This window comes from Saccopteryx bilineata, chromosome 7, assembly GCF_036850765.1.
Source record: "Saccopteryx bilineata isolate mSacBil1 chromosome 7, mSacBil1_pri_phased_curated, whole genome shotgun sequence".
NCBI lineage: Eukaryota > Metazoa > Chordata > Mammalia > Chiroptera > Emballonuridae > Saccopteryx > Saccopteryx bilineata.
The window spans coordinates 32,207,189-32,234,094 of record NC_089496.1 but is presented as its reverse complement, the minus strand read 5'-3'; the positions used below and the strand labels follow the sequence as shown (position 1 = coordinate 32,234,094).

The 26,906-nt window shown below is 40.8% G+C and overlaps 1 protein-coding gene across 1 annotated transcript in view; it reads left to right on the top strand.

Annotated features, from left to right (window-relative positions):
* Nucleotides 1–295: 295 nt before the first annotated feature.
* THSD7A (thrombospondin type 1 domain containing 7A) overlaps nt 296–26,906 on the top strand; it is a 399,875-nt gene continuing 373,264 nt past the window's right edge. The window contains exon 1 of the mRNA XM_066238339.1: nt 296–583. Within this exon, the coding sequence (XP_066094436.1) occupies nt 409–583 (175 nt within the window). The 5' untranslated portion in view covers nt 296–408. The remainder of the gene's footprint in view (nt 584–26,906) is intronic.

Below are 26,906 nucleotides of genomic sequence, written 5' to 3'. Positions count from 1 at the left end.
CCCGCCCCCGCCAGCCCCCTCTCCCCCGTTCGGGCGCACGCCCCCCTCCTCTCCCTCCAGCTGGCGGGGGCTGCGCGGCTCCCAGACCTGGAGGACCTGCTCAGTCAGCTGGGGCCCCCTGCGGACGGCTGCCTCGCTCTCGCTCGCCGCTAGGACTTGCCACTGTGCGCGGAATGGCAGCCGCAGCAGCATCCCCGCCGGCGGCGGAGGCGGAGGCGGCGGCAGCCACGGCCACCGCGGCCGCTTTTGTTCCCTGGTGTTGAGAGCTTTCCCTCCTTTTCATCGGAAACGAACAATAGCAGGGAAGGGCTCTGCTTTCCGTCCTCCTTGGGAAGACGTGCGGAGGGCGAAGGAAAATTCCCTGCCGACCGCGTTCGGGATCTGGACCCTGGAGCGGCTGCGAGCGGCATGGGGCTGCGAGCGAGGCGCTGCGCGTCCCGGAGCCCGGGAGCGGCGGGCCGGCGCCGGGGCGTCCTGCAGCTGCTCCCGCTGCTGCCGCCGCTGCTGCTGCTGTGCCCGGGCGCCTGCGGGGCTGCGGCGCAGGGCGAGGCGGAGGCTCCCATCCTCTATCTGTGGAGGACTGGTAAGTGGCACGGAGTTCCCCTTCGTCCCGTCTTCACTTCTGGGTCTGCCTCACGGAAACTGCCGGGCTTTGGGAGGGTCCCCGGTGCTTCTTGATGGCCCGTGCGTGCTGGGGTCCTAAGGTAAAAGTATGAGTCCTGGGCAGCAAATTAGGTCACGTCCGATGCTATTTGGAAAGAGAAACCTAACAACTAAGAGGCATTAGTGAGTCCCTGGAATGATCTCTCTCTCGCAGCTGTGTAGTTAATAAGGACAGCCAGCGCTGCACTTGGAAGGTGAAGTACCGTGTTTTTAACCTCTGGATTTTCATTCTTTTATGAGTTTCTTACATGTTTTTCTAGCAGAGCCAGCACACATTTAGCCCCAGTCTTTATTCTATCTTGAGGCAAACTATTTGCTCAGTGCCGTGATACAGATGAATATAGAATTGAATTGGTTAAGTATATATAGCCTTGGATAGGTGGGACACGTGGAAACAAGCCAAGCAAGAGCAGTTCTGGCAGTTAAAGGCGAACGGGGCTCCAGTGAGCTTACTGAGACCAGGTAAAGCTCATTTCTTAACGACTGAATTGCGGCTTTTTAAAAAGTGCCCAGTTGTTAGAATGTTTAGGTTTAAACTTTTTCTGCTTGGAAAATTCTTTTGCTTTGTTTCAACCAACCAACAAAAGCAGCAACTAATTGTTCCTTTGAACCTCCTGGCAAAGTGCTGACTAAAGGTCCTGGTGGGGCAGTGACAGGCAGGAAAAAAATACCAAGTGAGGAATTACTATTCCCTCTCCAGCGGCTTCTTGCTGCAGTCTAAAGGACACAGAATTCTTTAGCAGACTTGAAACTTGTGATGTTTATCGGAGTAAACTGGGAAACATTTCTATTGCTTAGGGCTATAAATTAACTTTCTTGGCCATGTCTACACTTTAAGAGAAGGACCCGGTAGAAAGGAGGGACAGGATATATTCATCATGAGATTGCAAACAAGTTAGAGAGCAAGTCTCTTTCCTGAGTTCAGCTATCTGTAGCCCTCTGCCACACAGACAGATCAGTCTACTCTGCAATTATACTGATATCTTGAATTTTTAAAGAAGTTGCATCTATCCGACTACTTAGTGAGATTGGACAGAAATTGATTTAAAGCTATCCTATATAATTTGCCTCAAAACGTTGCACAAATATACACACATACACAGACACACTGAATTTTAGAAAAGCCATTTGAATTAATGTTAGCCATTCTTGTGAACACTTGCAGTTGAAAGATCAGTTGATGAGTGGATGCAGATAACATCAAATTAATTAATTTCAATATAAAAGCAAGAGTTGAAGATCTCTACTTTAGCTAAAACCATTTATCTTTCAAAAGCTTGGTCATAGTAACACTAATCAAACTATAATTTACCATTAAATGGTATTATTTGAATGCTTGGTAAGAGCTTCTCAGGTAGGTGTTGGACAAAAATAGTACTTGCCTGGTTGAAATTTGTGCTATTAACGTAATAAGAGCCAAGCAATTATTCAGATAGAAGAAGATTCTAGGCAATATTCACTGTGCAGGAACTGAGGTGCCAATATATGTTAACATAAATGTCATGGTAGGAACACAAGCCAATAAACAGTTTAAAATAGTGGGAAGCTCTCAGGAGCAAGAATATGGAGACCTTGGTTGGTACATTTGTTCTAGCTCTTGCTAGCTATAGGAACACTGGCAGTTCACTTAACTTTTGACCCTGATTTTTTAAGCTGCATCTAAATATGAGAATACCCTCTCTATTTATAGTGTTATGAAGATCAAATGAGTTATGAGAAGGAATCTACAAAGTTACATGCATGTCCAGATATAAATAAGCTACTATGATGAGGATGATAATGATGTCATTTTTTATGGTAATCCTTGATTTGGTGGGAAAAAAAATGGTGAATTAAGCTAGAGAGCAAAATAATGACCTCTATTGTTTTCAAGAGGGAAAGGAGACTTTACTGTATCTGTAAAGTAATTGAGAATAGTTATTGGAGGAACTAGGGAATATTTAACGGGGAAGGATACATTGTAAATAAAAATATAGAGATGACAGAATCATGAGTGTTTTTCATTTGATGAAAATAAAGACACAGAAAGGGAAATGGTAGAGAAATGAGGTGAGACAGTCCAAGTTATCTATCTATTTCATTGGGATTACCTTGGTTTTAGTACAGCAACTTATAGGGAGTCACATTATTGGTGAGATCATTGAAGTGATGTAGAGAAAGGTACTCTGGATGAGAAGCTGGGGCAGGAACTCTAACACCGTGTTTATTACCAACAAGCTTTAGAACATTGGCAAAGACATTGAATGACTTTGGGTCTTGATTTCTTTTTCTTTTTATTTCTCTCTCTCTCTCTCTCTCTCTCTCTCTCTCTCTCTCTCTTCTCCTTCCTTCCTTCCTTCCTTCCTTCCTTCCTTCCATCCATCCATCCATCCATCCTATTTTTCTTAAGTGAGAAGCAGGGAGATAGAGAGACAGACTCCCGCATTTGCTCGACTGGGATACACCTTGCAAGCCCACTAGGTGGCGATGCTCTGCCCATCTGGGGCATTGCTCTGTTGCAACCGGAGCAATTCTAGCACCTGAGGCGGAGGCCATGGAGCCACCCCAAACACCCAGGCCAACTTTGCTCCAATACAGCCTTGGCTGTGGGAGGAGAAAAGAGAGAGAGAAAGTAGAGAGGGAAGGGTGGAGAAGCAGATAGTCACTTCTCCTGTGTGCCCTGACTGGGAATCAGACCAGGAACATCCACATGGTGGTTCGTGCTCTACCAGTGAGCCAAACCAGCCAGGGCCAGTTCTTGGTTTCTTATTTTGTAATACTCATTACATAGAAAAGAGGATGTCCAAGAGCCTTGTCATCCTGAAGTGCTTCAAATGTATGTACCCATATGCATATACATATACCACATATATGCATATATATATTATCTTGACATATACATATATATACATATACTGTATATATCTACATAATAAATAGTTTATGACATGATATATATTATGTAAATATATTATATAAAATTTAGTGTACAATTTATATCATATGAAACTTTTTTTTTCATATGAAACTTTTATTGAGTCAACTCATAACAGAATTATTGAAAACCTACAGGGTGACTTATATGAAGTCACTGTGGTAGTAGAAGCTAACTAAAATATTGTCATTTGAATAGTACTATACATAACAACAATTACAACATGGCATACCACACTCCAGAATGTGGGGCAGCTATGTTAGGTTGATTAGTGAGTAAGCACCTGGCAGAGGCACGTGTGCATGGCCTGATAAGGCTATGGGTGCTTGTGCTCAGGGGGATTGTGGATGGCAGAGTGCCTGCCCACCACTGTGAAGGGCCATTGTTGCTGTTTGTGTGCCAGAGAAGAGGTTTTCCCTGCCTGTGTGCTTGTCCCTTGTTGTGAGACTTTATTAAACTGAATGGCCTTAATGCTTTCTGGTTCCACAGTTTCTCTGTCGTCTGCCTGAATCCAATGTGGACCTGCCTGGCCTTGGCCACCAGCATTATATCTGGAGTAGTGGGCAGGGTTTGGAGCAGATCGGTATGGAGCCACCAACACCCTTGACGGGTGGAGTAGAGGAGTGGCTGTTCCTTGTGGCTCTCCTGGTGGGGATCGTGGGTTGGGTGTGTTTTATAATCCTTTGAGAGAAGAAACCAAGGGCTCTGTGTGAGAAACTAAGCAAGGTTGAAAGCTCCAGTATGAGCTACATACTGAGCACCAACAATGGTGTGAACTGGAGCGAGCGCTGGAGAAGGAGGCTGACCGCATCTGAGAGTTGCAGTGTGAGGTACAGGCTGAGCACCAACAGTGTCTGGAACTGGAGAGGTCTCTGGACAAAGAGTTACGGGTTTGCAAGTTGCAGTTTGCCCCTGAAGCTGAATATTGGCAGTGAGACTGTTGGAGAAACAACTGCAGGTTCAGGAGCTTGAGAGTCAGCTTCAGGCTGAGAAACTGCAGCCACAGGAGCTGAAATGGGTGCAGAAGATGGAGCTGCATTTCTGCTAGCAGAGTGGCTCTGCATTGGCAGGAATAGGCATTTCTGACTCTTTTGAGGGGGAGGCTCAGGTTGCAACTGCTGTCCGTAGACTCCAAGCCTGGCCGGTGGTTGCCAAGAAGGTAAAGACCCAGCAGCCAGGGGCAGCCACAGCCTCCTTCCCAGGTGGTGGAGCACTCAGTGGTCCGGCCCTACACCAGGGCAGAGCTGATGGAGTTGGGGGTGAAATTCAGACAGAAACCTGCTGAGCCTCTGGCAGCCTGCTTGGTGTGGCTGCACGACATAGGGGTGGATGGTATCATGCTCTCCGGAACAGAGGTGGAATGTAAGGCTGTGAGGGCTGCTGCCGCTCCCCCCACTGACTAACAAGTGGAACAGGCGTGTGAAAGTTACCCGAACACAGATGTGGGTAGACCTGATTGCAGCCAGGGCGGATAGAGAGAAATTAGATGGCAAGCCTAATAAAGTCTTGTTGGAGCTTTGGCGGCTGCTTGAGTCAGAACAGAGGTTCCAGCTGCTGAAAAAGTAGGGGAAGTGGGGGACCCTGGCATCTCCTCAAAAATGGCTGGCATTCTGATTACAGGATCCCCAAGACCCATTGTTCCAGTTTGAATAGGGGGAAGTGCAAGGGACCCATCTGACAGGGATGGGCGGGGGCCAGAGGCCCCATGAGAAATTGGCAACCCACTGGTCCCCTTCTAATGTGCAGCAGGTGTTGGCATGAGAAGGCAATAGGTGCTTTTTTTCACAGCAGCAGCAGCTAAGAGAACTGTTAAGGAGACACAGGCCTTGAATGTGTCTGACCCTGCCGGTCTCTGAGCTTTTTGAGGTGTGGCAATGGCATACTGTGGAAAGGTGCTGAGGTCTGTTAAAGAGCTGTATGGCTAGTTGCCTGTAATGGACCTTCACCTTGGTGATTTGCACAGACTGCTGGGCTGTCTGTCGTGGACTGGATCTTGGACTATGACCAGAGGGGGGCACCGGCTCCTCTGATGGATGGACATGTCACTTGTGGACAGTACTGTGAGAACCCTGATGGGGGGGCCATGGCACCTGTGGGGGACCTCCTGCACTGGTTCTCATCTGTGGGTAGAGCGCAGAGCACATTCCTAGCAGCTGCGGCTGATGCAATGCTGTGAGAACACTCCAGCTCCCAGAACCCTCCTGGGCACACCCAGGAAGGAAGCTCGCCCGCTATAAGGAAGTGACTTAGCGCCAACCATGCAGCTCCCTGATCTTTTCAGCCATTGGCTACGAAGGACATGCTGTAACACCCTATAGGCTGAACCCACATATATAAGCTAGCTTACTTCCTGAATAAAGTGGATCTGTGTCACTGAACCTGGTCCCTGGAGTCGGGTCTTTGCATCTCCATCATCCTCACCCCCGGCAGGACTTGTCCACACTCATCCAGGTGCAGAGGTGCACCAAGGACACTTTATGGTTTCCATGGACACAGCCCTGGACTCTACTGGCCCTCCTACCTACCATAAGGTAGAGAGTTAGAGGTGGGCCGCCAGGTGACATCCTGGGCAAAGTGCTCAGGAGACATTGTGAAGGGCACCTTTGTAATTGCAATTATTGTGTAACTTTTGCTGTTGCTGTAGTCTCTGTTTCCTGTCATGTAGACTGTGAAGCGAGCAACCCTGGAGAGGTGGAACGGGGGCAGCTGTGTTAGGCTTGCTCGCTGGTTTACCAGCTGCAAGCCCTTTGCTTGATTAGTGTGTGAGCCCCTGGCAGAGGCGCGTGTGCTTAGCCTAATATAAGGCTATGGGTGCTCGCACTGGAGAGAAATGGGGGATTGTGGATGGCAGGGCGCCTGCCTGCCACTCTGAGGGACCATTCTTGCTGTTTGTGTCTGGAGTAGAGATTTTCCCTGCCTGTGTGCTTGTCTGCCATTGTGAGACTTTATTAAATGAAATGGTCCTAACACTTTCTGGCTCTGCAGAGAGTCTGTTGTCTGCCCGAATCCGATGTGGACCTGCCTGGCCCTGGCCACCAGCATTACAATGAATAAAACACTATTGGAGCAGAGAGGTTGTGTAGCTGATAAAGGGGGATGTGGAGGATTTCTGAGAGGAGCTAATAATCTTGATCTGGATTTTGAAGGATGAGCTGGATTTTTACACAGGGAAGACTAGAGGTCCAATTCGTGCAGACAGAAGAGACAATAAAAACGACAGGCATGACAACGTTCTTAGGTCTTAGAAGTACTATAGCTCAAGTCCAGGCTGTTTTGTGTAAATGAATGAATTTAATGCCATCAAGGTGAGTTGGGACCAGACTGTAAGAAAACTTTGAAACCATGGTAAAGATGTTAAGAACTTAATTTTTAAAGCAGGTGGAGACCTTTGGAATCCTGGAACAAAGTATTGACTTATTCTTTGCCAAAAATGATGAGAGGGAAATGAAGGGGCTAAAAGGTCAGCAAGGAGAGGATCGAGATGCAAAAGGCAGCAAAACTAGGACAACAGAAGTTATAGTAACAAGTGAGTAGAAGAGAACTTGGGGGTCACGTCATAGAAGTTTTAGTGTGATTAGTACAGGGGACACAGTGTCTGCCATCAACATCTCCATCATGACTGCACCCAGCTACCGTGACAGAGGAATTGAAAAAAGGAAGAGCAGCTTTTGGGGGCTGGGGAGAAAGATTATCAATTTAAATCAGATATATTGAACTAGAGGTAACAATACGGGAGGTTCTCAGGTTATGACAGTTTTATTCCTACGACAGTGGCATAACCCAAATTTTGGTGTAAGTTGAAACATACCATAGCGTAACACAAATGGACCACTGCGCTTTTTACAGTCCAAAATGGTATAGCTAAGCCTCCTGGGGGGACGCTAACTCCACCGCTCAGATCTTGTGTTACTGCGTATTCTTCCGCTGCGCAACCAAACTAGTTCACCCACATAGTCCGTAAGAGCAACGCTAACGGCGTAAACTGAAACACGTTTCAATTTTTATAATTTTTATGGGAGTGTCATAAACTCGAAATGTCATCTATCGAGACTGTTGTAACCTGATGACCCCGTAATCCATTCAGATAAATAGATGTAATGGGAAATTTAATGGGTGGGTAGTTTAGGAGAAAGAGTAAGTCTGAAGTTGTTGACCTGGAACTCTAAAAATATATGACATTATAAGGTGTTATAGTTGTGGAGAATCATTAAAAGAAGAAAAAATATTGAGAAGAGGGACCAGGATATGGAGATTTAAAGGACCACTATAGGGGAGAAATGAGAGAACTTGTATGCCCAAGAACCTGCGGTGAGAACAGGTCCAAGGAAAATGGCAATAGGTACTAAATGAAAGAAGAAATTTTATGAAGGGAATGGTGGCAAAAAGTTTAAAAAATTCCTGAAAGGCTGGAAAGGGATTATGAAATATTTCAGAAAAGATTAAGGAAAAAAGAATTGGTAAGATAGTTGACAGTATTTTGGGAAAGGACATTTTAAGTAGAGTGGTAGAGATGCAAACTTGATTGAACAAAGATGGTGGAAAGCTATAGTATTGATAAAATGAATAATGAAGTGGTATTTAAGTCTCCCTATTACACTGTTTCTATTTTTAGCAGAGAAAACCCAAGAATATATAATATTAAAATATAAGTGTTTCAGCAGTTTTGTCGCTGTCATTTGAAAGATAACTTTCAAATTGTTTTTATGTGAATACTTGGGAAATATTCTATATACACAGAGCTAAAGCACTTATATTATTGGAAGATAATTATTTAGTGTTACTGGTAAGTTACTTTTTTACTTTTTAATTAGTCTAGAATATGGAGTTGTTTTCAATTATTATTATGGCTAATTGTACTCACCACCTAATTTGGAACAGAATGTGATTGACTTAACATGAGTCAGACATAAGATGGTACTATCCAGGTTTTGTCATAGAGATATATTTTCAAAAAAGCCTTAATGAAGTGATTGAATTAATTTTTATAATAATAAAATCACATTGAAATTCATTCAATAGGTACACACTAGCCATTGTTCAAAATTCAGATGAGAAAGGTATTATAGATGTGAGTTTCACTCAAGGAAATTATTTCTCACATTAAATGCTTCTGAAGTAGGTTCATCCAATACAAGATAAAAGTATTAATGACAATCACTGTCTTTTATCTAGTTAATTGTGCATGAAATAATCCCTGCTTCAAAAGAAAGTAAAAATACGTTTTATTCTTTTTTTTCTCTCATGTACTGTACTAATATAAAATATTCTGCAAAATATATGGAAAACCTGTCAGCTCTTCTCTTACTATTCTTTAAATAACAAAGGAGAGGGGTCGTCTACGGCCATACCACCCTGAACGCGCCCGATCTCGTCTGATCTCGGAAGCTAAGCAGGGTCGGGCCTGGTTAGTACTTGGATGGGAGACAAAGGAGAGGGGGATGCCATTCCAGGTAGTAGTAACATGAGGTGGCATTATCCTAGTAAATGTATTTTGCACTTCATTTGTGCTTACAGTTTGCCTTATTTTGGAATATGACCAGTTTGCTCATTAAATGAAGGAGAGAGATGGAACAGAGTGGACAGAGTGTGGGCATCAATGTCAGTTAATCCAGAGAAACATGGATCTTACAAAATTATTTCACCTCCCTGAATCTTTTTTTTTTCTATCTCCAATATAGGTAAACATACTGCTCATAAAAGGGGATATTTCAAAATGAATATGAAGCTATAAAATATCCTGTGAAATTTGTGAACAGTATAATATATATTCCATAGGGGTGTTCTGAGGGTTAAATCTGGTAACATGTAATGTACTAGTAGAGTGCTTGAGACATATTAGACCTTTAGTAAATGGTAGTTTTATTATTGCCATTATTCTGTTATATAATACAATGGCTACTGAAATTTATGACCTGGAGCAGGTCCAGTAACGTGCATTAGCTTTCACTAAAGCATCATTTTTGGGGAGGAGGGGGACAAATGCATTAGAAACGACAAATTGATACAGTTAGAGTGCTAGGTACTCCAGCAAATTATAAAGGAGATAGTATGGTGGGGTAGAATGAACATGGACTTGGGGATAGATAAACCACTGTTTATATCTCGCTTTTTCCTAAATGGTCAAGTTACTGAAACTCTCTGACTTAGTTAGTCTTCTTACCTTAGAATGGTGACAGAAGGTCTTAAGTAGAGGGCATTTGTGAAGTCTTACCAGGGAGTAAATAAAAGTATCTAGCACAGTGCCCTAAATACAGTAGACATTCAAAAATGTTCATTCTCTTTGCATTCTTTATCATTTAATCCCCTAAAAACTTGTAGGAATTAAATTGACCCAACACATTTGTCTGTCTTCTATGAAAGGACACCATGGAAAAGACAAGTCTGGAAAGAAGTTATTTTATGACAGGCTTGTCCGTTTTTATTAGTTTGGCACCTACTGTATTTCCCCATGTATAAGATGCTTCTGTGTATAAGACACATCTTAATTTTGAGGCCCGTATTGTGAAAAAAAAAGTATTACATAAAGTTATTGAACTCAAATTTTATTCATCATAAAATTCATACAACTCTTCATCCCTGTCAAAACTCCCCTATATTAGCTTGTCCTCATCTGTGTCTGATGATGAATCACTGTCTTCAACAATGAGCGAAAAAACAAGTGCAAAAAAGCGGGAAATGCAATTAAAAAATCTACAACCATTGTGTAAGACACACCCAGTGTTTAGACCCCAATAGTTTAGAAAAACAGGTGCGTCGTATTCATTGGGAAAAACAGGTGCGTCGTATTCATTGGGAAATACGGTTTTTGGTCCCTGTCTTCAGCAGGGACCAAAAACCATAAAAATATGTTAAGCAGCAAATTCAGGGCGAATTATTTTATTAGAATTATTTTATACTTTATTTTATGATGTCTTTCAGGGAATTTTTCAAGAATCTGAAGTTCATATTCTTACAATTCACATCATCAGACATTATTACTTTACAGTACAATTATTTGTGGTTTCTGCATTGTTTTGTTTTACTTGTTAGGTGTGATTATTTAAAAGATACTAGAATTTATGTCTTGTTTTCCTACCCTTCTTTCTTAGCATGCATAGCACAGTTAGTGCTCAAAATTCATTACTTATTTGGGTTAAAAAGTCAGTTGGTTTTCTGAAGTCGTAAGATCTCAATGGACTGTGGTAATCAGGACATTCCTTATGCAAACTGTGGGTGGCTATCTGGTTTGCACAATGAGGGAAGCCCCAGTCAGACTAATATTGAGAGTGCTGTGGGGCAGCATACACCCAGACTTTTTCTCTGTGTTATTGCTGGATAAAAAACTGGTTTGATGTTGGCGGGATGAAATGCTGACATTCTGATGAGAGTTTTGGGGAAGTGTGAAGTGCTTTGGAATCTTATAGGAGGCAATGAAGCCTTGTAACCTCTGATATAAGTTAGAATGGTGACATTGTACAGTGGGATCTGCCTGGGAAGGAGAGAGTAGAAGGCCCTCAGTCTAGCAAATCTATAGAACAGGCTCCCTTGGAATTAGTATAAAGGCACATTAGGGCCGTCCTTGATGAAAGAAGCATGGAGGAAGAAGCATTGGGAAAACACAGCTTTCCTATCACAAGAACATCACAGAGTGTGAGCTAGAGGTGCTAATGAGTCAGAAGGTAGAGATTTTTTTCTAACTTTTTTTTTTATCAGAGCTTTCTTTACTCTTGACACTCTGGAATGCATTAAAGTGATGAATGATAAAGGAAGTGGCATTGAATCCCCAGGTACCCAAGCAAACAGAAAAGTAACATTTACAGGAATTTTGCTATAACAGAAAGCATTGGAAAAGAGTGGGGGAAACACAGCATAAACTGTGTGAAATCATACTCTTTACTGTTCTTTTTTAACTGTAAAAAGATATCCTTTTAATAGGACATATGTACATTTCTATTGTAAGATGAATCACAGTTTATTGTTCCTATTGGTTCCATATTATTGTATTCATGTTACATCATAAGGAAATAAATGAAATAAAAGCAGATGTGAAAAAGCACAAATGTGCTCCTTTATATGGACAATAATTTTCAAATGACACATGTAATAGGATAATGCTCTGTGCCCCAGAAGACAGCAGAGGGATGCTCCCCATGGGATTTACTGAGTGACATTGGTAAATTCAGGGGAGGCCTTGCATTGCTGCTAAAACTTGGGGAGATGTTGAGCCATTATAACAGAGCAACAAAACAAGAAGAAAGGAGAAAACAGGCAAATCATCAGCATTCTTTTAAAATTATATTTCAAGTCCATAGTTTATGATAGCATTCACTGTAATGTACATTTTATGGTTTGAGACAAATATATAATGACAATTATTCACCAATACATGTATCCATTATTAAATATCACACAGAATAGTTTCTCTGACCTTAAAAACCTCTGTGTGTCACCTGTTCATCCCTCTGTCTCTCCCTCTCTCCTCCAAAATCCATAGTAACCAGTGATCCTCTTTCTGTCTTCATACTGATGCTCTTTCAAGAGTGATATAATACAGTATGTAGAGCCTTTTCAGATTGGCTCCATTCACACAGTAATGTGCATTTAAGTTTTCTTCCTGTATTTTACTGGCTTGATAGCTCATTTCTTTTAATTACTGAATAATCTTCCATTGTATGAATGTAGTACAATGTATTCAGTGACTTGTTGAAGGACATGTTGGTTCCTTCCAAGTCTTAGAGGTATGAATAAAGCTGCTCTAAATATCCAGGTGCAGTGTGTTTTTTTTTGGGGGGGGGAGGGTTTTTTGGTATATATATATATATATATTTTTTCTGAAGCTGGAAACGGGGAGGCAGTCAGACAGACTCCCGCATGTGCCCAACCGGGATCCACTCGGCACGCCCACCAGGGGGTGATGCTCTGCCCATCGGGGCGTCGCTCTGTTGTGACCAGAGCCATTCTAGCGCCTGAGGCAGAGGCCATGGAGCCATCCCCAGCTCCTGGGTCATCTTTGCTCCAGTGGAGCCTTGGCTGTGGGAGGGGAAGAGAGAGACAGAGAGGAAGGAGAGGGGGAGAGGTGGAGAAGCAGATGGGCACTTCTCCTGTGTGCCCTGGCTGGGAATCGAACCCAGGACTTCCACACGCCAGGCCAATGCTCTACCACTGAGCCAACAGGCCAGAGCCCAGGTGCAGGTTTTTGTGTGAACATACATTTTCAATTTTGTTGAGTAAATACCAAGGGGCATGGTTGTTGGATCATTCATAAGAGTGAATTTAGTTTTGTAAGGAACTGCCAAACTGTCTTCCCAAGTAGAGATACTAGTTGGCATTCCCACCAGCAATGAATGGAAGTGCCTGTTGCTCCACATCCTTGCCTATGTTGAATTTTAGTTATTTTAGTAGGTGTGTGTAGTTGCATATTTTTATTATTTTAATTTGCTATTTCTAATGACATAAGATGTTGAGCATCATCTTTTCATCTGTTTACTTGTCATTCATATGCCTCCTCTGATGAGAGATCTGCATTCTCTCCATATAATGAATGAGAGTAGCAGGAGCAGGTAGAACTCAAGTGACAGTAGAAGTCTCAATCCATTCTGCACTGCACAGTCTATTTATACTTTTTGTCCTGATGACATGACACACACTGAAGACACTTGTTTTATAAAGAGACAGCACACGTGGAAGCTAAGTAAAGAATAAATGGAGATGGGCCTAAACTTAATCTAGTTTGTTCCAACTTGAGGGAGACACCTTGGGAGAGAGTTTGAGAGTTAAGAATGACATGTTGAAATGAAAGAAAATGATCGATATAGTAAAGGTATATTGAGCTTGCAAGCTTGTAAGATTCTCAAGTACACGCCCCACATGCTGTATCGCTAGCTGAGTTATTAATGTCTGGTTAATAACTCAGTAGTTGTATGTCCACTTCTTGCTCTTGCTTGGAGGAAACCGTGGGATGGTATAAGGTTGAGGTTCAGTATTCTCCTGAACCTCTGGGAAGCAGTGGAGGCCCACTGTCCTGAACCCCTGGTGAGTTGAGCCTAGTTGTCAAGGCATCCTGTGACTTAGATTGTTCCCACAGGGCTTCCTATGGACACCAAGTGTTGGGCGCACCCAAAATGGCAGTAGTAGAACATTGACTCAGAAGTGGATAGTTTTTGTGTGAACACGGGTAGAAATACAAGATGGTAATGAAGTAACTAACTTAGGACTATAGAGAGAGCCTGAGGGAAAATTAATTTTCCCAAGCAAAGGTCTCAGGCACAGGCATTGACTGTGTAGTTGGAATAATTTAACTTATGGTCTGTGGCCAATGCAGTGCTTTCTAATTGTGCCACACTTTTAACGTTATAATAACAGTAGCACAGACAGGACACTCTGAGGATTGTAGAAGGGTGTGTTTGCAAGTATGTTCTAGAATGCGCTTGCTAAAGCAAAACACAAACAGTGCCTGTTTGGGTCTCACTATTTAAAGATTATTTTGGTTTTCTCTACTAAAATCAGAGAATGCAACTGTAAGTAGCAGAGAGATCTACTGTACTCAGGTACTTCTCCTTGACAGTGAAAGAAATTAGCTGCAAAGAATTGACCCCATAGCCTGAAATGAAAGAAACACTGATTGCTAAGTAGTTAAATAAATAAATAAATATGCACATTTGTGTGTGTAATAAATAAAATAAGATATTCAGTAACAAATGTTTGAGCCAGAAGGACATGAATCTTGACCTAATGTTGCAGTTTACGAAGAGTATAATCGCTGTGTTTCTTGTTTCTCAATTATACCATAGGTGTGATATCAGTACCTACCTCTCTCCAGGTTATTTTGCAGGTCACATGACATAAACCTGTAGACCACTGAGATGGTGCCCGGCCTGTGTCAGTGCTCAGAGAATGTTATCTCATACTTGGTGTGATCCTGGTGTGAGCTGTGCATGCCTCCATCCTGGGAGAGTTTGTCTCCTGCATCTGTCTCCCTCCTTCCCTTCTTTTCGATTCTTCCTTTTTGCAGCTGTATACGCAGCTCAGGCTTCTCAGCCTCTGCCATAGTTCCTCGTTCTCCCTGCCTTCGGAGCCCATGGCACAGCCACACAGCCCCCAGCTCTGCTGTTTGCGAGCTGTTCCAAGTGTAGTTTGAAAACACAGACATTCTGCCTTAGTGTTTTATTCTGATGTGAGATTGTGCATATCTTTGCCATACAGGAAGTGCTGAAGGTGTGACTTTTTAAACTGGGACCATGTGTTTCAAAATTTCTTTGTGTGGAAACACCTACTGATGTGCTTGGTGAGACTTCTGTGGTCTGTGATGCTCTGGAGGAAAGGATGTAGGGAGTTGACAATGACCCCTTCTCAAAGTCCCCTTTCCTCTCCTTAAGGAAAACTTTTATGTCAAACTATCTTTTTATATTTGTCACACTGGGGTCTGAACAGTGTCTTCAACTGCAGTGCCAAAAAAATTTTCTAAGAAGTACTTTTTTTCTAAGAGCATCTGCCTACCAGCTTATCCATGATCATTGTTAATTGTACAAGCGAACTATTGTATTTCTCCTTACAAACTTTCTATGAGTAATGCTATCTATAGTTAATGCTAATAAAACATAGTTGTTTCAATAGTGGAACATCCTTTCTGGCTTTTATATAGAAGGGAGATTTAATGTTTTTTTTTTCCTATATAGTGTTGATTAGACCAATGCTGAAATGACTAAGCCTTAAATCTGTGTGTTATTTCCCTGCTGGGTCAGTGGCAGAGAATGTAAACGAGTGACGCGGACCAGGTGTAAAGGCTGGTTGTACAGAGTTGTCTGTGTGACTCAAAGTATCAACACCACTCCCCCTTGCTGCAGGTCTATTATTTGCCATCATTTAGAGTTTTTTCTTTTGTGTGTGTGTGTGACAGAAAGAGAGAGGGACAGATAGGGACAGACAGACAGAAAGGGTGATGAGAAGCATCAATTCTCCGTTGCGGCCCCATAGTTGTTCATTGATTGCTTTCTCATATGTGCCTTGACCGGTGTGGGGGGGTACAGCAGACCAAGTAACCTCTTGCTCAAGCCAGCGACCTTGGGCTCAAGCTGGTGAGCTTTTGCTCAAATCGAATGAGCCTGTGCTCAAACTGTCCTCGGGGTCTCAAACCTGGATCCTCCGCGTCCCAGTCCGACCCTCTATCCACTGTGCCAGCACCTGGTCAGGCACCATCATTTAGAGTTGAGAGTCCAATTAAAAAAGAAAAAATCTCGAACAACATTGTTGACCAAATACAATATGTCGTGAGTCAAAGTTAGATTATGGGGTACTAGTCTACAGACTGCCTTTGGCAATCATATCAGGTATTTAAAAAACTGAAGCTTAGATATAGGGACAGAAAAGGTCCTTTTTTGAGTTTTAGAGAATGACTACATGAGAATATATGGGACATCCAAATTAAATTAAAAGTGCCTGAACAGCTCCGTCGCCAGCCAGCAACATTTCCCTCCACGGCTGTGCAGGATCTGCTTCATTAGTTCTCATTAGCTGACGGGATGAGAGACGCTCGCAAAAGCGAGACGTCAGCTGCCCTGAGCTGGGGCGGGTAATCACAGAAATGCAGCGAAGATCATAGGGTTCAATCATTCTGTAGGACGGCTCCTTCTGACAGTTTGCCGTGGTGACTCCACGTCTCTAATGGGAGAGTCATCCAAATGGCTTGGGATTTATGGCATCAAATAATTCACAAAGGAAAGCTTTGACTGCTCCTGAGAAAAATTTCTCTCCCTGTCTTTTACTGCAAGATTTAATGTGGCTTCTTTAGTTTCCTTGGCTTGTTTTGTAAGAGAAACTGGCTTTGAAATGCTTCAGCTGTGAAGATCTCACGAGAAGAGAATAATTATCACAGAGCAGACAAGGTGGTCTTTCAGCCTTGGTCGATCCAGCGCTGTTGCACCACGAACAAGATCACGATGTCCCAAAGCAGGATCAAAGTTTCAGAGTGTTCGAGTTCATTCTCAGACTGACCTTCTGTCTTAACAGAATCATCTGAAGGTTAAACTAATTTAATTATTTAGTGAAAATGTGACAAATTAGAGGAAAAGTTATTTATTCTATATAAGATGAATCTGCTCTGTTGGCCATATGCAGAATATTGGAATTGCTATCACATAGCCAGTTTATAACAGCTTTTGGGATACAATTCAAATACCATGCAACTCATCTGTTTAAAGTGTACCATTCAGTGGCTTTTAGTATATTCACAGAATCGTGTACCCCTTACCCCTTACCACAATCAATTTTGGGACATTTTCATTACTCCAAAAAGAAATGCTGTACTCCTTAGCCCTCACCCCAAACTCCCCATCCGTCCCTGTCAGGCCCAGCCCTAGGTAAATATTAATCTACTTTCCATCTCTTTAGATTAGCCTATTCTAGACATTTCATATAAATGGATCATGCCTTAGGTGGTCTTTTTTGACTGAATTCTTTTACTGAACATGTTTTCAGGATTCTTCCATGTTGTAGTATGTACCAGCACCTCATTTGTTTTTACTGCTGAATAATATTCTGTTGTATCAATAGCTCACACTTTATTTATCCACTCATCAATTGATAAACATTTGTGTTTCCATTTTTTTGGCTAGAATGTATAATACTGCTATGAACATTTGTATACAAATATTTGTATATTTTCACTTCTTTTTGCTAGGTCTAATGGCAACTATGTTTAATGTTAAGGAAGTGCCAGAATTTTAAGAAATCTTAAGGAATTATGAGGAACTGCCAGACTACTTGAGCTATATTTTTTGAAGTGAGCACAGCATAATATACATTATGTTTTCCAGGAGCTTCAATGACGATGTAGTTGTCATTTGAGAAAATACATTAAAGTTTCAATAAAGATACCGTTGTGTAGTTAGAAGGTAAGTAGTAGAACATATAGGAGAGTGCATTAGGGGAACTAGTTCATAAGAATAAAAGCAATTTTAGGAGGAAAATCTGCTCAAAGGGTCATAAACACACTTGGTAGGGTGTCTAGAAGAAACTCGTTTTGGTTTTTTAATCTGATCGTATAGTGATGGCTTCAGTAAACAAAAGAAATAAAGTAGTTGGGATGAGTAAGTATGATGACTTAAAGAAAGAGAAGATGACTTAACGCGTATTTAAAATGCAAAGAGGAATCCTAAGTTAAACTAATGAAAAACTGTAAATGTTAATGCATTTTAGAAGTAGCCCACTTGGTTTTTACAGGTTAGTGAATATAATAGCAATACCTGCTGGTGTTCTCGTGGTACTCTATGATTCTCCAAGTACACATGTTCTTTCGCTAGATTGTCACAATTTCTTTATTAATACAGGACAGGAAGTAAGGTGCTTCTACTTTAATGGAAGAGTAAACTCAGGTACCTGAGGTTAATTGATTTGACCTGAACCGCACTTACTATAAGACTAGCAACCAGAACAATGTTCTTGGTTTCCTTTATTCTACGACCACACAAAAATAGAAATTTTATACAAAACACTTTAAAATATAGTCCTAGTACTTTAATTGAAGAAGCAAAGGGTAGGGGAAAAAAATCTTCGCTTGTGTGAAGAGTCAGCTTAAAATATTGAAATGAGCACTATATGGTCTAAATAATAGTGGGTAATGACAGAAATGTAGGTTTAATACTTTTAGATAAGCATAGGGAAATATGGGGAATGGTTATAAATTTGTGTTTTGATATTTTGACTATTCAGTATCTTAACTGAGCATTTTACAATGTTCTTGGGATATTAACATTTATTTTCAGAGCTTTCTTCAATTTGTGACATAGAATAATATATTTAAACAATTCATTGCCCTTTAATCAAATGGTAGCACCTGCTCACATTTTTTCATAATGCAATGAATCACCATAGAAAAGGATAAAGTGCTGCTTTATACTTTTCTTTTTACAACTCAGTATTTAGTTTCAGTATATTGATATTATCATTTTTTTCAGTTGAAAAATGTAATGTAGATTTGAACTAGATTTTCTTGACAGTTTAACACAGGAGTTTATACTGAGCATCATACAACAGAGCATCCTAAATTCCCCTTTATATTCCCCAGAATGCCCCACGGACCTTCTCTCTCTTTTTCAATCCCCCCCCCCCCCAACACACATACTCTTACACATAATAATCTCCTTTACCTTAGTGGCCTCGGTTTTTTTCACTCCTTGAAGTTCTCTTTATTACTAAGCTTGTTCTTTTTTTTCTCTCTTACCTGCCTTGTCTGACCATCTGTGTTGTGTTTGGGTACAACATGCAGTTCACCTTTCATTTCAGGGAATTGTTTGCCAAATATATAAACAGATAACATTTCTTGAGTAGGAATATTATTGACAATAGAAATGCTGACTTTGGCATCATGCTGTACAGAGAGACTTGAATTCCAGCTGTAGTTTTCACTTTCTTTTCTTCCCTGAAAGAGACCAAGTGAAAACCTGCCAGCATCATTATACTTGTTTACGGCAGCCGGACGAGGAAAATGCTCAGTGTATGCTGCTGTGTGTGATACAGCTGTGTGATGAGCTAGAATTTATTATTGAAAGGAAAAGAACTAGTGTGAATTTATTCAAATGAAATCCTTTGCAAATAGTACAGTAAATAGGCTTTGGAAACATTCTCATTCTGTCTCTTGTACTTTAAAAATGGCTTTTCTCAAGATACTACATATCTTAGGGCATTTGATGAAAGAGATAAAAACTAGGATTGTCAGTAATCAGGGATTTATTTGGTAAGTTTCCTACCCACCAGTGTGATGGGATTAAAATTGAACTCAAGCAGTCTATGCTTATCTCTTTCGAAATATTGAGACAGTATCAAAAGTTCCTCTTGACAAAGTAGAAGACTAGCTCCTTCTAAATGCATCATGAGCACATTGTAGAAGTATTTTACTCCTTAAGCATTTATTTCAATTTTACCCCAGGTAGTAGTTTTACCCCTGAGGAAAACTTGGAGTATTCTTTTCATTTTGAAAGTCTTCACAAAACTTGCGTACAGTGCCTGTCCTAATTTCAAGTTGTTCTTTCTGTGTGTATATGTGTGTGTATTTGATAATTCTCTCTTAGCCATTGCATATAGGAAATTTGGTATCTTAATCAAAGTCTTCTTAATGGGCAGAAGCGACATTACACACAAATCAATCATCATTTCAAAATAAACCAATAAGATGTACTTAACAGTAACATTGTACTGTACATAATTTAATCGGTAGTTTATTGTGAGCAGAAATGTCTTCAGTAGGTTGAAGTGCGCCACAATCTTCATTATGAACACAAATTTATTGCTGAACTAGAATTATGAGGAAGTTCTGCATGAAATTTCTGATTGGTAAGATGCTGAATTAAACCATATTTGAGAAATCTTTCAGTCTTTCTCACTTTATTGTGTATTTTAAAAGCATATTTAAATGTATCAGTATTTTCCTGATCCAGAAATTTCAACACCCATGTCATCCATATTATCCTATTCACACCTGTATTTTTGAGAGTTGAAATGAAACCATTCTAAGGTGATGCTAAGATCCTCAATGTTTTTGCCTACATGTACAAGTGTGGAGTATGTATCTTATTATTTTTGCATAATATTAATGCATCTAGAATAGAAAGATAAACCTGGGATGAAGACAAAGTGTTTGATGTTTAATTTTCAAGCAAAGCTGTTCTCTCCCCCCTTCCCTGCTTTTATCTATTACAAACATATTAATGATGTTAGGTAGGTGCTCCCTGAGCCGCTTTATTTACTGCCCACACATTTCACTGACCCTTGGCTGGATCTGCTACTGGCTATGGGGGACTGTAGACACATGGACCGGTCCCCTGATCCCTGACAAGCTTGTATCTTTGAAGAAGACGCAGACACATAACCATAAATCAGTGTAATTGGGGCTATCAAAGAGGCGCGTGTGAAGTGCTCTCAAGACACTGAAGAGGGAGTGATCAGGGAAGCTCTGCCAGAGGTATTGACAGTCATGTTGGGTTTGAAAGCATGAGTCAAAATCCTGGAGGTGTGATGTGATGGGGATGCACGTGGTTAAGATGCAAAGGTGTGAATTAACCATCTCTATGGCTTTTGTAATGTGAATAGCTCTTTCCCTACCTCTGAACTACAGAAACTCCCTCTGGGTATCCTTAGTAACCCCTGTCAGTTGTCCTTCCTAAACCTGCCAGCTTCAGGAAACAGCCATGGTTTCTACCTGGTTTCTAACTTCCTGGTTCAATCTTGTAATGTTTCCCGGGGTTGTCTGCTTGAGTTCCAGATTCGGACTATTCCTGACCAAATGCTTTTTCCAAGTTCCCTAGTTCCATGTTATTTAACTAAATGGTCAGTTCAGTTCCACTTCCTTGTCAAGCCCACGGTCCCAGAACCCCCAATTTCAACATGAGCCCAGAAATACCAAATCACTAAGATTTCATTTCAGATACAACTTTCAGCAAAGTTTACCTTGAATTTTGTATCGTACCATTTATGCTTTGGAACATATGAGACCCATTTTTGGGTTTTAGTAGGAAAACCATTTAAAATCTCTTCATGAAAAATATTAGTATCCCCATTAGACCCAGGAATTAAGCAAGTAAACAGGTTCCAGATTTACTTAAAATAGTTCATTTTAGTTTAAAAAATGTCTTAGCTTTATCTTACTTGATGATATAATAGTGCTTACTGTAATATTTAGCATGGCTAATTCTTACTGTTCCTCTTCACACAAAATATAATTTGATACATTCACAAGGCTGTGATCATAGGCTGTGAAAATCTTCCTCTAATAAGTGAGCTCAGGTTTTCTTACACTCATAGACAATCACAGAAAGGGAGGGAGAGTTGTGGGTAGTAAACTGTAATATCTCTTTTGTAGTGTTGGTACCGAAGCAACAAACAGCCATCATTCTAAGAGTGGAAGAGCACAGAATTTGAAAATTGCCCTCCTGTTAGACTCAGCTCAAGTGTCACTTCCTTTCTGAGTTTGGGCACCACTTTAATGACAATACTTGATTTTCTTTTTCTTTTTTTTTGCACCCATAGGTGTGTAATATGGGCCTCCGCTGAAGTAATGGTAACTTTTGTTCGTGCCTTATTGACTCCATTTCTCACTCTTACTATTAAAATGTGAACTCCTCTAGGCAGAGGCTATCTTAGTCATCTCTGGTTCTCAGCATCTGTGACATTCTGGGTGTCAGTACTTGGCTAATAAATGAATAAATTCTGGAACTGTTTCTTAGATTATATAATTTTGTATCACTGTTTCACTTCATATCATCATGATAATTCTCTTATTTTATTAAATATCCTTAGAAAATTTGATAATGTTTAATGGAGTATATTTTTTATTATGTAATATTGGCCGTTCAGGTTTTTATTTGTTTGTTTGTTTTCTTTTTGTATTTTTCTGAAGCTGGAAATGGGGAGAGACATTCAGATAGACTCCCGCATGCGCCCGACCGGGATCCACCCGGCACGCCCACCAGGGGGCAATGCTCTGCCCCACCGGGGCGTCGCTCTGCCGCGACCAGAGCCACTCTAGCGCCTGGGGCAGAGGCCAAGGAGCCATCCCCAGCACTCGGGCCATCTTTGCTCCAATGGAGCCTCGGCTGTGGGAGGGGAAGAGAGAGACAGAGAGGAAGTAGAGGGGGAGGGGTGGAGAAGCAAATGGGCGCTTCTCCTGTGTGCCCTGGCCGGGAATCGAACCTGGGACTTCTGCACGCCAGGCTGACGCTCTACCACTGAGCCAACCGGCCAGGACCCTTGGCCGTTCAGGTTTTTAAAAAATTCTTATTAAAAAGGTGCTGTGAATTATATTGTTGTAAGTATATATTTTGCACATTTTCAAGTTTTTTTAAGTGATGAATTCCTAGAAAAGCAGTTATTCCTTTTAAGGGATATACATTTTCAAGATTCTTGATACAGATTGTCAAATTATTATACCTACTGGAAGAGAATGAGGGTGCATCTTCCATGTGACCAAAACTGGACATAGAGGTTTAAAAACTTTTGCCAATATGACAAATCTCAGGCTTTCTATCTCAATATTATTAATTTTTAAGTTATAACTTTGAAATATGCTTAAAAATACACGTTTTAAATTCGTTGAATAGTTGGGTTTTGGTTGTCGTTTAGTTTGTTTTTGTTTTCTGCATCTTTCTAAACTGCCCTGAAGAACATGGAGCGGGGACCTGGAGGTGGTGCACTCGGGCACAAGCGGAACAGCTCGGAGCAGAACAAGCCTTCTGAGCAGATGTGTGTGGAGAGATGGATGTTTAGGTGGGGAGCAGGGAGAGACCCCCTGGGGTACTGGGGACAGGAGAACAGTGGAGGACACTCAGAAGACAGGCACACGGTGTGTATCAACAGTGCTCTGACAGTATTTCATTTGCTAGTATCATTCATTTTGGCATTACTTACTTTAGAATTATTGATCCTAGCTGAGAACTGGAAAAATAGGCCCAAAAAGAGCCTAGCAAGAGACTAATCCTTTTATTTTGGACAAGGATAAAAAATGAATTCAGGCTTATGTATTGTAACATAGAATTAAAAACTATCCATTGATTTAAAACTTGTGTCAGGTGATATTTTATGGGGAGTGATCTGCTCAGACCTATCCTTAGGTGTTATAAATCTTTTCTTGATAAATAAAAAGCATACTGTAGTCACTGCCAATCATAAATTAATGCTGTGAATAATTCAGATCACATTTAACCAGTTTATTCATAACAGGTTTGGGTTCAGAGAGGGCTACAAATGGCAATACTTAATGTTATTTGAGTTTGGTTTACAGTTCTATAAATCTTCAAATAAAAAGAGATGATAAAATCAGTAACTTGATTTATACTTTATTTTTATTTATTAATTTTTCATATCATTTTTAAGTGTAAGAAATCAGATTTTTACTTGATTCAAAATATATCTGATAGTAAATAATTATCATCCTCTTGATACACAAAGTAAGTGATATGTGGGGTAACCTGTCTCTTAAACACTATTTCCAGCTGTTATCTTGACCAGTAGCTAATTGCCAGTTTGAAATATTTATGCAAATGAATCTTATTTATATCTGTTTCAAGCCCACTTCCACATCAGCCATAGAACCAGGCTGTGTCATGTGTTCACTGTGGCTTGTACCTACATGTGGCCACAGTCAGCTACCATGTGTAATTTAGAAGGCCTGAGGGTGTAGCTGATTCTATACATTTTCCGTAGGGAAAAATGCAATAGAAGCACCTAGGGAACATTGTTTTTACCCAAATGCTTCAGAGCAGAAAAGGTAGTTAATAGTGGTCACTTGGGTCTATGTCATGTCAGCATAAGACCTTAAAACAAATTAGAAGCCCCTAGAACAGGGGTCTCCAAACTACGGCCCGCGGGCCACATGCGGCCCCCTGAGGCCATTTATCCGGCCCCCACCACACTTCCAGAAGGGGCACCTCTTTCATTGGTGTTCAATATCTACATCCTGTGCTCCTGGAGTACTGTATGTGGCGGCGCTTACATACAGTACTACTTCTGGTGACGCGGGACGCATGCATCACGACTCCTGAAGCACGTCATATCACTTGTTACGGCTAGCAGTGACAAATATGGAACCAGGCATTGACCATCTCATTAGCCAAAAGCAGGCCCATAGTTCCCATTGAAATACTGGTTAGTTTGTTGATTTAAATTTACATGTTCTTTATTTTAAATATTGTATTTGTTCCTGTTTTGTTTTTTTATTTTAAAATAAGATATGTGCAGTGTGCATAGGGATTTGTTCATAGTTTTTTTATAGTCCGGCCCTCCAACAATCTGAGGGACAGTGAACTTGGCCCCCTGTGTAAAAAGTTTGGGGACCCCTGCACTAGAAGGAGAGAGCATGTGAGAGAGTGAGAATGAGAGCAAGAGAAAGAGAGAAAGAGAGGGAGAGGAAGTCTAGAAAAATAATCAAGCTGCATTGAACATTTTGTGCAGGTGAGGAATTATGCCGGAGGTCTGAGGTAGCAGTGGAGGGGAGATGTAAAGGTCCAAGGCTACTGTGTGGGAGAAGTAGGAAACTTAGACACAAATACACAGCAGAGAGGAGGGTTCTTGGGGGCTGGCTTCTCATTCTCTTAGCTGCACATTGAACACCTGTCTTCCACCAGCTCTCTGCTCGCCACCCAGGCCCCATGAGCCTTTCCTGTTTGCTTACCCTACGGTGCTGAACGATGCTGTTTATCATCCAAGAACTGTTGGGGCCAAACAGTGATCTGGTTGGTTTTTTGTTTTTTTTTTTTTTTTGTATTTTTCTGAAGTTGGAAACCAGGAGGCAGTCAGACAGACTTCCGCATGCACCGACCGGGATCCACCCGGCATGCCCACCAGGGGGCGATGCTCTGCTGATCTGGGGTGTTGCTCTGTTGCATCCAGAGCCATTTTAGCGCCTTAGGCAGAGGCCATAGAGCCATCCTCAATGCCTGGGCCAACGCTGCTCCAATGGAGCCTTTGCTGCGGGAGGGGAAGAGAGAGACAGAGAGGAAGGAGAGGGGGAGGGGTGGAGAAGCAGATGGGCGCTTCTCCTGTGTGCCCTGGCTGGGAATCGAACCCGGGACTCCAACACGCCAGGCCGACGCTCTACCACTGAGCCAACCAGCCAGGGCCAAACAGTGATATGTGTGTTTTTTTTTTTTTTTTTTTTTTTATAATTTTATTTTTTTAATGGGGTGACATCAATAAATCAGGATACATATATTCAAAGATAACAAGTCCAGGTTATCTTGTCGTTCAATTATGTTGCATACCCACCACCCAAAGTCAGATTGTCCTCTGTCACCTTCTATCTTGTTTTCTTTGTGCCCCTCCCACCCCCTATCCCTCTCCCATTCCCCCCTCCCCCCCGTAACCACCACACTCTTATCAATGTCTCTTAGTTTCACTATTATGTCCCACCTACGTATGGAATAATACAGTTCCTGTTTTTTTCTGATTTACTTATTTCGCTTCGTATCATGTTATCAAGATCCCACCATTTTGCTGTAAATGTTCTGATGTCATCATTTCTTATGGCTGAGTAGTATTCCATAGTGTATATGTGCCACATCTTCTTTATCCAGTCATCTACTGATGGGCTTTTTGGTTGTTTCCATGTCCTGGCCACTGTGAACAATGCTGCAATAAACATGGGGCTTTTAATGCGGAACCATTGTTCACACCCGAAGTCCCCACATCCTTCTGATCTTTTATTTTTATATATGTTTCAATAAATGATTGTATACCGACAAACATTTCTAAACTCTGTGGACTAAAATTGAAGTGTCTTATTTATAAATCCTAATAAATTTTCTTTTTACTATTTCTTTGGGAAGACGAACTGTATATTCTATGTTCCATAAGCTCTATATTTTGCACATTGAGTGTTTTAATTCCTGGACTTACATTTTAATAAAATGTTAAATTTAGGTTTAACATAGCTTTTGAAATTATTTTAGGGAGTTATTTCTATTTACATACTTAAAAATTTTCCCTCTGAAATAAAGAAATGCATTGTGAAATGTATTGCATAAATTGAAGTTTGTGTTTAATTAAAAATAAGTATTTCCTAAAATTAAGAGTTATAATTCCTGACCTGTACAATGCCAGTTAGCACTCTGAGAAAGATTTATTGAAATAGGTAGCTGGTCATATGGTATTAAATAGATTCTGTTTTGTTTTCATAAATTAAGTGTGCTTTTGTTCTCACAGAAATAACTGGAGAAGTAAGACAGTGAGAACTGCTGTCCATTTTTGAATGAAGGTCAAAATAAAAATAAAGAAATCGATCCCTGAGTAGTTTGCCTTGTGCCCTTGCAAAGATCTGAAATCATCCAGTAAGGCAAATATAATTATCCTTTCAAAATATAATCTATTAGTTACAGTCAAAATAAGTGAAAATTTGAGACCTATTATGTTGTAACTGCACTGTATTTTTAAAGTAAGGATACATAAATGATGTTGAATGTAAGTAGATTACAACCATGTCTACATAAAATTGTGCATTTTGATATTTCAACTTATTTAAAATTGCGTATGATTATAAATGACAAGAGTTGAAATTACTATGTTTGATTTTACATTATAAGTTACTAACTGACATTTCTAAACTGTAGTCTGGTGTGAATCAATAAAAGTTAACAACAAATCTTTTTATTTGTGAATGATATAAGGAAATTGTGTTCTCTAAAGAAGCGTTAAAGAGATGTTAAACAGTTTCTTTAATTAGAATATTATGCAAAATATAGAGACCATTAAAACCCTGCGTAGATTTTGTTTATATCTTTTTGGTCTGAAAACATTGCATTGACAACCTAGAAAATTGTAGTCACAATGAAATGCCAAGTATATATACTTTAATTGAGTAAAAAAGCTA